The following is a 14273-nucleotide window of genomic DNA, read 5'->3' on the forward strand; positions in this document are numbered from 1 at the left end:
GATCAGGGGAACAAGCTAAAGCTACTAAGTCATTGTAAAAAAGAACTTTAAAAATGTAATACATTTACGAAACCAATGTTTCACAAATGCTTTGTGAAAGTTGCAAAACAAGAATATATAAACAATAAAAACTGTTTATCTAGACTCATGTGAGACTGGATGATCATTATGATTATTAATCATTATCATCCATCCATCCATTCTCTTCCGCTTGGGGGGGCTGAAGCCTATCCCAGCTGTCTCAGGGCGAAAGGCAGGGTAGACCATGGACAGGTTGGCAGTCTGACACAGGGCTTAATCATTATCACTTGGTTTATTTCTGCTAAGTGTAAATGCAGAAGCTGTTCACATGACGGCTGGTATAAACTTTATATTTCAACAAGACAATCCTAATTCAGTTGATTCAAAACAAGGACCTTCTTGCCGTGAGGCAACAGTCCTTTTTTTGCTTAAAGTCTATCCTGAGTTTCTAAATTTGTCAGTGGGACACTTTACTATTTTTCAAAGCATTAGTGAATGTGGGACAAAAATTGGTAAAACATTCAGAGTCCAACTTGCAACTTTCACAGGCCTGACATTAGATTGCTCAACGCCAAATTATTCAGGATGCATCATTGTCAGCTCTTGCCTTGAAGCGCACATTACTGTGCAAAACAATGGATCAAATTACTTCTTGCTAGACTGTGTTATGAGAGCCAACTATCCCTACACATTTAAGCCAATAGCAGCATACTGGTTTTAAAGAGTCCAAGAGACCCGGAATGACCGATAGACTTGGCCAGCTTCATTCAGTGAGCCTGCCAACCACAGAACCTATCAAATAGCTCACACAATCTATCATGTCAGGTTAAAACAGCCAAAATATATATATTTCATGAATAGAAAACACTGAGAAGGGGGAAAAAAGATGATTTGCTAGCCATAATAACTGTGCATTTTCTGTTGCGTATGCTTGGTGTAAACAAACAAAAACAGATCCTCCTGTATTGGCTGCATGTCCACTTTAAAGCACCCCTTTGACAAAAAACACTTGCAGGTATTGAATTCTATTCACTGTGCAGATAGCTAGAATTACCTGGAGGAAGATGAAGCCTGTAACTACCACCATTATCCTAATAAGGCAATTATACTGGGCTGGCATGTCTCATATGCTGCTAAGGCCATGCTGCCAGGGCTTGGAGTGGTTAATCATCCTGCCCTCCAGCCTGACCGCTACTTCCCCGCTTGCTGCCTACGCTGTATCGGACCACCATACCTGGAAGAACTACCAACACTGATGGACAGTTTTCAGTAAACCCTCTAAAACACTGAGAGGCTTACATGCTGATTCCAAATGCCTGGGTGGCGCTGGAGAGCCTGTTGATCCTGTTACTTCACTCTGATGCAAATCTCACTTAAAGTTGATGTTCAAAACGAGTCTGTGGCACCGAGCATTAGTTCTTTGGTTTAAATTATTTAAAGCTAGCTTTATTATTATTTTTTAAAATATTTAGTGTCCAGAAGTATTTAACCAACCGAATTATGTCTTCAGTGACATTTTGTATTTATACACATATTTCACTCAAGGCCATTGCAGTCAAAAAATATGATTTAATCTGCAGTCATTTATATTTGGCAGTATGGTCCAGGAACTTCCTGCATTTCTATTTGCACACAAAGCCTTAGGATGGAAGAGCAATATCAAGACTCGCAGTGCCACAGCCAGCATCAGAAATACATTTTATTAAGTATTAAGGGTTTTTTACACATTATCATGTACAATATAAAGCACCTTGAGGTGACTGTTGTGTGTTGGATTTGCTGCTATATTAATAAAACTGAACTCAGTTGAAGTCAGATGCAGCTTGGAAAGGAGGAGCTGGGGTGCAGGTGGGTTGCAAAACGACTTACAGAGACAGTAGCAACTGTAGTTAAACTAAATCGATATCGTGCCCTTTATGACATTTTCCCATAGGATGTGTGCCATTGGCTGACACCAAGATCAGCTGTTATAAATGCACCGTTTGTTTAAGCTTCAGATACATTTAAACTGTATCTCCTGCATCCATCCATTCGCTTCCGCTTATCCTTTTCAGGGTTGCGGGGGGCACCGGAGCCTATCCCAGCTCTCATGGGGCGAGAGGCGGGGTACACCCTGGACAGGTCGCCAGTCTGTCGCAGGGCTAACACACAGGGACAGACAACCATTCGCATTCACTTGCACATTCACACCTAGTGGCAATTTGGATTATCCAATTAACCTATCCCCACAAGCTGCATGTCTTTGGACGGTGGGAGGAAGCCGGAGTACCCGGAGAGAACCCACGCAAACACGGGGAGAAGATGCAAACTCCACACAGAAAGGATGGTGGAATTGAACTCAGGACCTTCTTGCTGTGCGGCAACAGTGCTAACCACCTTGCCACCGTGCTGCCACCATCCTGCATAATCTTCCCAAAATATAATCTACCTTAAATTAACTGAATGTAATATGTGTATTGTTGGCAGCAGGTTTAATAAAACTGAAAACTATATTGCTTCAGTTTTTTAATACTAGCACCTACTAACAAAAAGACACAAAACTGTAGGCCTTAGTCTTGTTTCAAGCAAAGTACCATAACTGGATGAAGATTCATAGATCTTCTGTGATCTTTCTTAATATACTGTAAAAAAAAAAAAAAAAAAAAGTAAATAAATAGAAATGGCTCAGAGGAACAGACTACAGAGATTTGTTCAGACAATCGTCACTCTCTGGTGGAAGCACCTTTCTATTATTTCATCCCCACAGACTTTTCTTTTACAGATTATTAGACTTGTTGGCTTGTTTCTTTTCTCTGACAAACAACTTGCACTTGTTGCTTCCACTGACTTCATCCCCATCTCTTAAATTAAGCCCACAGAACACATTTGTTCTCACACTCACGCATTTTGGTTCTTGTTGCAATAACATCAAGTGAAACTTGACTACTCACTGGAAAATGCTTCTTTATCTGCGTGTTTGCATGTATAACCCTACACGGTGTATAATCTGTTTCCATCTTATAACTTCCTGAGTCGTGCTCTCTGGGCTTGTTTCGCTTGTAAACACCAAACATGCAACTACAGGCAGTTTTCAGCAGGGTTTGTAAAAAAAGAAAGAAAAGAAGAAGAAGAAAGAAAGAAAGAAAGAAAGAAAGAAAGAAAGAAAGAAAGAAAGAAAGACTTTGTGCTTTAAGGGATGAGAAAGATGAAAATGAAGGGAGACTGGCAGGTATCTTTCATCTGATCCTAAAAAGGACGTCAAATTAGAGAGCTTCATGGGATTTACAGTATTTCTAAGCCCCCTTTCTACCCACAGAGCTTTGATGACACACTGGCTCTCACCAGGCCTGAGTTATTGCCATTTCATGCTCTACACGCCTTGCAGTTTACAGCTATCAGAGCAAGGACACACATATGACAAGTCTGCCAACATGGACAAATTTAGATTGAGATCTATCATGACAGTAGGCAAACACTGAGGATGCAAATTCGCGTGCACATCATGACACAGTCACTCTCCAGCGTTCCAGCTGCTATTTGATTTATGGTGTGGCACATGGCTCAGTATTAAAGCTGACATGAAACACCACATTTATAATGGCTAACTTACAAACCTCCAGGTTCATTATGACATTTATAAAGAGAAACTTCACAATTATAATTTACAACTGAGGAATGCAAGGAGGTCCTACTTCTCTGACATCATCACTAAAAACAGCCATAATGCTCGGGTCTTATTTTCTACAGTTGACAGGCTAACAAACCCTCCTGTGTCAGTGGCAGCTGAACTTCATTCGACCATGGCCTGCAATGACTTTGCCAAATTCTTCACTGAAAAAATCCAAAAAATTAGACAAGCAATTGGTACATCAACAGCAGATCCAGGATATGTACTGTGTCCACCAAAAAACGGTTTAAACACCATGAAACAGTTTCAACCTATTAACAGCAAAGACCTGGAGGACATCTTAGGTCAACTGAACTCCTCCTCCTGCTGTTTAGATGTCCTGCCAACAAGTTTTTTCAAAAAGGTCTCAAAGACTTTAGAGTCAGACCTGTTACAGATCGTCAACTTTTCTTTATTATCAGGTGTGTTTCCAGAATCACTAAAAACTGCTGTAATCAAACCTATACTGAAAAAGGACAATCTTGACAAGACACAAATGAACAACTACAGGCCGATCTCAAATCTCCCGTTTTTAAGTAAGATCATTGAAAAAGCAGTTTCTCAACAGCTCAGTTACTTCTTAAAACAGAATTGCTATGATGCCTTCCAGTCAGGTTTTAGACAGAACCACAGCACTGAAACCGCTCTGACCAAAGTGTTTAATGACATATGTCTGAATACAGACAGTGGAAAAATGTCAGTCCTAGTTTTACTGGATCTCAGTGCAGCATTTGATACAGTTGACCACAACATATTACTCAAACGACTGGAGAACTGGACAGGTCTTTCAGGAACTGTACTAAACTGGTTCAAAACATACGTAGAAAACAGGAAATACTTTGTATCAATAGGTAACTTCACATCTGAGCAGACAAGTATCACATGTGGAGTTCCCCAAGGTTCCATCTTGGGACACCTTCTGTTTAACATCTACATGCTCCCACTGGCACAGATTATAAACAACAACAAAATAAACTATCACAGCTATGCAGATGACACACAAATATATATCACAATGTCACCAGGAGACCGAGGCCCTGTACAGGCTCTTGGTAAATGCATTGAGGAAATCAATGACTGGTTGTGCCACAATTTTCTCCAGCTAAACAAAAACAAAACTGAGGTAATAGTCTTTGGCGCCAAAGAAAAACGATTACAGGTCACCAGAGAACTTCAATCTATACATCTAAAAACCACAAACCAGGCGAGAAATTTGGGTGTAGTGATGGATGCAGACCTAAACTTAGAAAAACACATTAAGACAATAACAAAGTCAGCTTACTATCACCTCAAGAATATATCAAGGATAAAAGATCTGATGTCTCAACAGGACCTGGAAAAACTAGTCCATGCATTCATCTTTAGTAGGCTTGATTACTGTAACAGCATCTTTACAGGTCTACCTAAAAAATCAGTCAGACAACTACAGCTCATTCAGAACTCTGCTGCTCGAGTCCTCACTAAGACCAAAAAAGTGGACCACATCAGTCCAGCTCTGAGGTCCTTACACTGGCTGCCTGTCCGTCAGAGGATAGACTTTAAAGTTCTGATGCTGGTCTATAAAGCTCTGAATGGTTTAGGACCAAAATACATCAATGACCTCCTGACCCAGTATGAACCATCCAGATCCCTCAGGTCATCTGGATCCGGTCTTTTATCAGTTCCCAGAGTCAGAACCAGACACGGAGAAGCTGCATTCAGCTTTTATGCTCCTTATATCTGGAACAAACTCCCAGAAAGCCTCAGATCAGCTGAAACACTCAGTTTATTTAAATCCAGGTTGAAGACTCACCTATTCTCAGCTGCATTTGAATAAAGCACCAAATCCACACTTTAAGCTTAAATTTCAAAACTTACATTTAACTACTGATTTTATCTACTGTTCTGATTTTATCTGTTTTGATTTTATATACTGTTGTTTGTTTGTTTGTTTGTTTGTTTGTTTGTTTGTTAATTAGTTAGTTAGTTTATTTGCTTGTTTTATTCAATTTTAAATCATGCTTTTTATTTGTTCTTGTTTCTAATGTCTCTGTAAAGCACTTTGAATCACCTTGTTGTTGAATTGTGCTATACAAATAAACTTGCCTTGCCTTGCCTTACACCATGGAGTCTAATACAGCGCACCTGACTCAAACAGGTTCTCCTCCATACAGTCCTCATTTGTAAAGTGCTCTAGAAACCCAAACATTACAGCAAACAGGTGGATTTTCCAGTTTGAGTGCAGCTAGTAAAGAATGAAAAACGTGTTGCTTTAAAGACAGAAAGTAAAAGTGGACGGTATATCCTCTTCTTTTTTTTTTAACATAAAAGCCATTGTTGTAGCCACAAGCAGTAGAAAACTGACCTCTTTAGGCTTCTTTTCAGTTTTAATTGCCTTGTTTTCCACTGAGTTATCGGTCCTATCAGTTAGCTAACATAAACTAATGTGAGTCCATCCGGTCTTTAAGTCTGACGTCATTAGCCGTTTCAGGGTCCAACTCTGCTTCGGGTCCCAAAGTCAAACAAATACTGCGGCATCACTGAGAGTTACAAACTGATTCAATTTTTTCATCTTTAATAAAATGACAATTGACAATTGTGATCCATGAAAACAGAATTTATTAAATTTAACAGAGTTAGAAGTTAGCAGGAAGTTAGCTCACTAGTTTCCACCTAAGCATGATATAGCATGTTCTGACTGAGAGATTTCTGAAAAAATTAAAACGTACAGCTCTGCTATCACTTCCAACATAAATGAAGACAGAAAACTAAACAGCAGTGACGTTTGTAGGGTTACTGAAGTTGGACTAGCTGGTATATAATGATGTGCTATGTGATGGCTAGCAAGACAGCTATGTTAGCATAACGTAAACACATTGAAGCTGGAGGATGAATGCTAACTTTTTCCACTCAATAAAAGTTAATATCATTGCATGGCAGGATGGTGTAAACGGACCAAGTTAGGAGAACAACTGAGATAATCTATCCACAATATAAGGTTAGTCATTAATATACTGCTGCATGGGCTGGGCTGTACAGGGAGTGCAGAATTATTAGGCAAATGAGTATTTTGTCCACATCATCCTCTTCATGCATGTTGTCTTACTCCAAGCTGTATCGAAAGCCTACTACCAATTAAGCATATTAGGTGATGTGCATCTCTGTAATGAGAAGGGGTGTGGTCTAATGACATCAACACCCTATATCAGGTGTGCATAATTATTAGGCAACTTCCTTTCCTTTGGCAAAATGGGTCAAAAGAAGGACTTGACAGGCTCAGAAAAGTCAAAAATAGTGAGATATCTTGCAGAGGGATGCAGCAGTCTCAAAATTGCAAAGCTTCTGAAGCGTGATCATTGAACAATCAAGCGTTTCATTCAAAATAGTCAACAGGGTCGCAAGAAGCGTGTGGAAAAACCAAGGCGCAAAATAACTGCCCATGAACTGAGAAAAGTCAAGCGTGCAGCTGCCAAGATGCCACTTGCCACCAGTTTGGCCATATTTCAGAGCTGCAACATCACTGGAGTGCCCAAAAGCACAAGGTGTGCAATACTCAGAGACATGGCCAAGGTAAGAAAGGCTGAAAGACGACCGCCACTGAACAAGACACACAAGCTGAAACGTCAAGACTGGGCCAAGAAATATCTCAAGACTGGTTTTTCTAAGGTTTTATGGACTGATGAAATGAGAGTGAGTCTTGATGGGCCAGATGGATGGGCCCGTGGCTGGATTGGTAAAGGGCAGAGAGCTCCAGTCCGACTCAGACGCCAGCAAGGTGGAGGTGGAGTAGTGGTTTGGGCTGGTATCATCAAAGATGAGCTTGTGGGGCCTTTTCGGGTTGAGGATGGAGTCAAGCTCAACTCCCAGTCCTACTGCCAGTTTCTGGAAGACACCTTCTTCAAGCAGTGGTACAGGAAGAAGTCTGCATCCTTCAAGAAACACATGATTTTCATGCAGGACAATGCTCCATCACACGCGTCCAAGTACTCCACAGCGTGGCTGGCAAGAAAGGGTATAAAAGAAGAAAAACTAATGACATGGCCACCTCGTTCACCTGATCTGAACCCCATTGAGAACCTGTGGTCCATCGTCAAATGTGAGATTTACAAGGAGGGAAAACAGTACACCTCTCTGAACAGTGTCTGGGAGGCTGTGGTTGCTGCTGCACGCAATGTTGATGGTGAACAGATCAAAACACTGACAGAATCCATGGATGGCAGGCTTTTGAGTGTCCTTGCAAAGAAAGGTGGCTATATTGGTCGCTGATTTGTTTTTGTTTTATTTTTGAATGTCAGAAATGTATATTTGTGAATGTGGAGATGTTATATTGGTTTCACTGGTAAAAATAAATAATTGAAATGGGTATATATTTGTTTTTTGTTAAGTTGCCTAATAATTATGCACAGTAATAGTCACCTGCACACACAGATATCCCCCTAAAATAGCTAAAACTAAAAACAAACTAAAAACTACTTCCAAAAACATTCAGCTTTGATATTAATGAGTTTTTTGGGTTCATTGAGAACATGGTTGTTGTTCAATAATAAAATTATTCCTCAAAAATACAACTTGCCTAATAATTCTGCACTCCCTGTAGTTACATCAGAAGGTTTTAAAAACTGAGCTTTAAAATGAATAGTGGTAATAAAAACCGAGCGAGGCCAACAATTATCACTGCCTTTTTTAGGGGCTTGTTCAGATTAAATAGAACAAGATACAAAGCATTAAAACGTGTTAAAAACACAAGAACCTTATTAAACGCAGAGTAGTTTGGACCTGGAAGCAGGGTTCATATGTCATCACTTAAAGACCAGTGGCAAACCAACCAAACAACCTAGTGATGTCACGTTCTATACTGGCACAAGATGGTGCTTTAAATGCTCTAAAAACATTAACTTTAAACACTTCTTGAATCCAGCTTTGCAGACACTGCTAAATCCGTGACAACTGCTCTTTCTGCCTGGCTGCTGAATTTTGTTACTGTATTGGTTGATGTGTTTTATTCCTAAGACATGCAGAAAATATAAATATAAAAAATGTAAATGACTATAAAAAGGTAGGTATGTATAATTATGGTTCATCTCTAAAACACCAAAGAAAATAAAATAGTTTGAATTTGATGGATTAAAGAATAAATAATGCTTTTAGATGAATATGGTGGGCATTTATTTTGTTTGTTTTGTCATTTTGAGTGGGTCATGAGCTAAAGGCAGGCATGAATAGTGTTCAGCGATAATTTGTATGATTTGTTCTGATCTGTTTGGTATGACAGATGTGTGCAGTCAACCGTCCCAAATCAGCCTTGATGGCGTGAATACTCAGGGTCTGATAAGCTGTCAATTACTGAGAAGTGCTTTGGAAAAACATCACCTACAAGGGTTTGAAATCACAAGAGAGAAAAAAAATACTTAATATGTTTTGAAATAATGGCTTATTAAAATCAGGGCATGAGAGTTGATAGACTTGACAATAATTTGTTGACACATATTTTTTAATATTTTCAATTTAAATCATTTGTGCAGCGCTTTTTAAAAAATCCTCCTCAGGTGTAGGTTCAATAAAATATCTGCAAGTTGAGGAAACGCACAGTTTTAATACATGTGATTTACTTACTGTACTGAACACTGTACATTTTATTTACAGCTTCTATAATCAACTTAAAATATTACAATTGATCAAATGACTTTCTGTGTGTCAAAGGAGTAACTCATAGTGAAAAACCCACAGTGATTTACTGGTTGGCTGTGCTGACCCTGTAGGTTCAGCACTTTACCTACTGGTACTTATAAAGTGGTTTTTTTTTTACTGTAACTGCACTCAAAGCACTTTTGACTACAAATGACATTCGCCCAGTCACACGTTCATGCAGGCGCTTTTTCTGTACCTAAGTGCTTTGTCTAATATTTGCACACACACTCACGCTCCGATGGACACATCAGAGGCAACTCGGGTTCATTGTCTTGCCCAAGGATACTTCAACATGCAGACTGGATCCACCAACCTTCTGATTATTAGATGGCCTGCTCTAAGTCCTGAGCCACAACTGCTCCCACTGTGTAGTCAAGTCATTTGTGTAATCATGGGTTGGGTCACAGGACCTGCATTAAAGGCTAGACTCCACCCCTGCACCACATGGATTACATCAGATTTTACAAACCGATTATTTACTTTATATTATGTGTGATGTGATGATTCCACGACAAATCTTAGAGTACGACACTTGACATAACAACAACAACCATCAACAACCAATAACTAAGTAAAAGCAGCAAATCTTTACTCCTGTTGTCATGCAAATTACAAGTTATCATTATCACACTATTTCCTCTTTTAAGGTACCTCACTGGCTCAAGCTGTATGATAGCTACAATGATTTTTAACATCATGGGAGTCCACCCATCTGATTTTTTAACCTTTTTATCTTTTTATCTAACACTAAAATCAGCCCATCAACAAAGACACTGGCATAGAGATGGAGAGGGTGGAAATGTCAGGTCCCCACCCAGACATTTAAATGGCTAATTGCTGTTCTTCAGTGCACGAGTGAAGTCAGCAGCAGTGGAAAATTTGTAATGAGCAAAATGTTCAAATATGAGCTGATGTTATGCATCAAAGGGGTGTGTGAGAAAGTGTAATAGACATATAGCTGAAAGCAAATTATTTGCTATGGTGGGTTTCAGGATTCCTCTGAGATGGTTCATCCAGCTCTGCTACACACCAAGTTAAGAACATAGACTGTATTTTAAGGATGGATGTAGGCACTGTGACATTATCCTTTGGTTTGTAAAGCCCAGTTTTGAAGCCTTGAGATTGGTGTTTGGAGGGGAGTGGAGTGCTAAGTTATTATCTAATGATCACAAAGCTTAATTAGCAAATTGCATAAATAGACTACATGCAATCAAATATGTGCCATACTGCAAAAATGACATACTGAAAAAATAATACTGGGTCCTGGAGCACTGAAACAGGAGCAAAGACTTCCTTGACAGGCTGTTGGTATAATTAAGCAGTATGCCACATATTCAGATAATTTATGTGGAGGTGAAGTGAAGATGACCTGTAACCTGTCACTTAAGGCGACCTCATCTTTAAACTATATATAAATGGTTGAAAATGTACCCTTGTATGATTGCTATGAAGCCTTTGTTAGCTTTTAAGAGTACCACACTGTAAACATTAATTTGTTTCTGCAAAGCTCAACGATATCCATGGGGACTGACTTGCTTTGCAGAAACAGCCTCATTTTTACATGGCTTTACTTTCTTAGCCCTGGAGCTTGGTTAAAAAAGCGAGAGTGGATTAAAAGGTAAAGACACCTGAGCAACCTGAATGTGTAATCAATACTTACGACTAATGAGAGCTGACAGTATTGATCTGACAATTTGGCTGCAAAGAGCGTGTATGTGTGTGTATGAGTGGGCCAGGAAGTGTCTTATCAAAAGCATCCTGAAAGCGGTCAGCTAACTAATGGCCAATACAGACTTGCTGTCCAGTCTGTCGTTTCTTATCTCACAGTGAAATAGCTTTATAGAGGCATGTATAATAAGATAGCTGGCAATCCCAGGTCTGCTGGTTAGAATGACAAACATCGGTATAGGTGGACTTTCCACAGGAGTGAATAAAATGAAGCAAGGTCCCAGTTGCTCTCTAAATGTAGTAAGAAGGATAGCATAGAGTCTATTTTTATGTCCCGAGTACCTTGGCAATGATGCTGCAGAGCTGAGGTCCATCCTGGGTTAGGGACAGCAGGTTGCTAATGGCACTACCAATGGTATGAAGGCTGTCCGATGATTCAATCTGCTTGATCAGAACCTGCAAGGAAATTGACATCTTTATCATTTTATTCACAACTCAACACATTTCAAATCATCACTTTTAACGACATGATGCATAAATCTGTTTCTAGTGGCTCATTAATACTGTTATGGTGTCAGCTGTGTCATCTTATTTCGATACAACCACTGGATAGCACAAACATGACAGGCATTTCTAAGTCTATGTCTATAAGTGTGCAACAATCAAGGGACAATTTCTCTCCTTCTTATCTGACCCAAACATGGAGTGTAACTATATATATACATATATATGTGTGTGTGTGTGCTTGGATCCAAAATATTACTATACACAGTATCTGTTTTAACGGCATCACAGTCAGTGTTGCTTAAAGTGGGACAGAGAACAATAGACTGCATTTATAGGATTGACTGATTGGTTGATTGACATAATATTACTGGCAACTTTTCGTGTTGCCCCTAACTCTCTGTCTAGAAAAAAAAAAGAACTAAGAGTAGCCAGCAGTATCTGCAGGACTGTACACCATGATTAAAGGCACTTGTTGCAATTACCCGCCACAAAATTTAAATGATAGCCTTCACCACCAGGTGGAAGCATTTTACCAGTAGGTAGGTATGTGTAGGTACTTTAATTACAATTTCTTTCCATTTATATTTTAAATTGTCTGAAATGAGCCTGTTAGTTCTCTTTGATTCTTTTAGTTATACAAAAATTATTTATCTACATGACACTGTAACGATGATCTATTAATCGGGAGGCTATTTAGGGTTTTGTTTTGCTTTGGTTCTTTTCCTCTCAGCCTACTCTTAGGTGGAGATGGGCAGGTTCTGCTGTGGGACTCCACACTTCAGCGAACACACCTTTTAGGATTCACTCATTTCCATCCAGTACTTAAGGACCAGCTGAAGCTCACATTCTTCTCCAGATTGTTGTTGAAAGTAGCCGTGGTGATCAGGCTCCTCGTGCTAACTGTAAGTCACAAACTATGTATGGTCCTTGTGGAAATCTTGGTCTTCCCCATCGCCAAAACTCTCTTCTTTCTTTTGATCACTCCATAACAACAAACTTTGCTAAATTCAACCCTAAGATTGTTTGGCTCTTACTTCAGAGTTGAATTATTTACACCACTGATTACAACACTCTTATAAATTAGGCAAAGCAACACCTCAACCTATCAGCAAAATTATAAACACATGACACTGCAGAGCACACAACGGAATATGCGCAAATACAGAAACTACATACCCGGATCTCATTGGCTAAAGCCATGTCAATCATGTTGCTGAACGAGTCACTGACATCTGTAAGGATCTCATGGATGGCCTCCCTCATGGATTTCAGGAAGAATTCATCGTCAGTGTGAAGGCACCTGTGGGTGCAAATCAAATGTTTGATTTAGAAAAACAAAGTATTTGTTTGGGAGTTTTTTAAATTACTGCATATTAACGTTGTAGATTTTACCTCTCTGTAATATTAGTCAGCTCCATACACTTTTCCAGCAAAGACTTCTCATACTACAACAAAACATGCACATTTAAGTGGTCAGACCTCCACAGTTCTAAACATAAATGGCCTGTCAGTGGGGTATAACTGCAGGTATTTGTAGATAACAGATGAGCAAATAATGTTCAGTAATGTAAGCTCAGCTTATGTCAAACAGCTCCAGTTAAAAAGAAACATTGTTCAGTTTTTTTCATTACTGTAAAATGGGCACATTTTTATGTATGCAAACCTAATTTTCAAAGTCAACCATCACCTTCTGCATCTCCGGCGGTGTGTTTCGAGCTGCACTGTACTCATGTACCAGTGAGCGAACATGGCAGTTTGCCCGTACAGCCGTGCTGTGGACCCTCTGCCAGCGTCCCTTCTCCAGCCGCTGAAACATCTTTCCTAGCTCTGTGCTGACCACCAAAGCTCGGCGAAGGAGCGTCTGCAAGTTGTTTCTAGCCACGTGGTCCCCTGCACTAACCCCAGAGCCCACAATCAGCTCTCCCTGCTGAGAGTCCTCCTCTACCCCGATGGGTTTGGCCTGGAGGACACACATGCACTCTACTTCCGTCATGTGACGGAGGTCTTCCATCCACCGCTGGACCGAGTCAACCTGAAGAGACTGCGCACGGGTACTGTGGGTGAAACAAACAGAATAATAGATTAAAAAATGTAATCTAATGTAAAAGTCTCAGTGTGAACAGGACTTTTTCTTAAACCAGAGGCAAAAGAACTAAGAGCAGGGATGTAGATTTAACACAATTTCAAGGAATCCCCTGTTTTCCCCATGTTTACATGCTGCATGTTCTCATTTATAACTCCAGCTTCGACCAAAAGTGAGTCAGCAATCCTGAAGACAACGGTGTCCCAATTTTTTGATTTTTGTTAGTGATACAACAGCGTTATTCAGCTTGTTGTGTATATCTGGTCCATTGCAAACAAAATGAAGGAAGATGGCACAGACTATTTTTCTATTGCCATCTATTGATTGCGGTATGCGAAGAAAACTTCTTTCCCTCCTTCTTGTTTGCTCAGACTAAATCGACAGCAACTGGCTCTTTGGTTTCTCATTATTAATTAGAATATCGAATACATATTGCTAAACAAACACTGCTACATACATGAAATGAATGTGCACTGGTTACTATGTACTGAGGGCAGTGTCATGTTAGAGAGAACATCATTAATGCTGACTGTCCTGCCTGCTATTCTGTAGCTTAAGCACATTTACATGAAAAAAGTCTGATCATCTTTGCCTCCTCCACAAGAAATAACATGGGTAATCAGTGGAAAATTAAGGAAATTCAAATTGGTTGTTAGGAAGCTTACTTGTCTGTGCCACCCT

The 14273-nt window shown here is 39.7% G+C and overlaps 1 protein-coding gene across 2 annotated transcripts in view; it reads right to left on the reverse strand.

Annotated features, from left to right (window-relative positions):
* insc (INSC spindle orientation adaptor protein) overlaps positions 1-14273 on the reverse strand; it is a 56592-nt gene that overhangs the window by 12994 nt on the left and 29325 nt on the right. For both annotated transcript variants that reach the window (XM_085282948.1, XM_085282947.1), the window contains exons 3-6: positions 13197-13563; positions 12902-12954; positions 12686-12809; positions 11345-11458 (exon numbers count right to left, since the gene is read on the reverse strand). In XM_085282948.1, coding sequence (XP_085139074.1) covers positions 11345-11458; positions 12686-12809; positions 12902-12954; positions 13197-13563 — 658 coding nt within the window. The remainder of the gene's footprint in view (positions 1-11344; positions 11459-12685; positions 12810-12901; positions 12955-13196; positions 13564-14273) is intronic.

Source organism: Mchenga conophoros, linkage group LG7 (genome assembly GCF_057382185.1).
Source record: "Mchenga conophoros isolate Kocher_MC1m ecotype Shallow Benthic linkage group LG7, M_conophoros_male_GT1.1, whole genome shotgun sequence".
Taxonomy (NCBI): Eukaryota; Metazoa; Chordata; class Actinopteri; order Cichliformes; family Cichlidae; genus Mchenga; species Mchenga conophoros.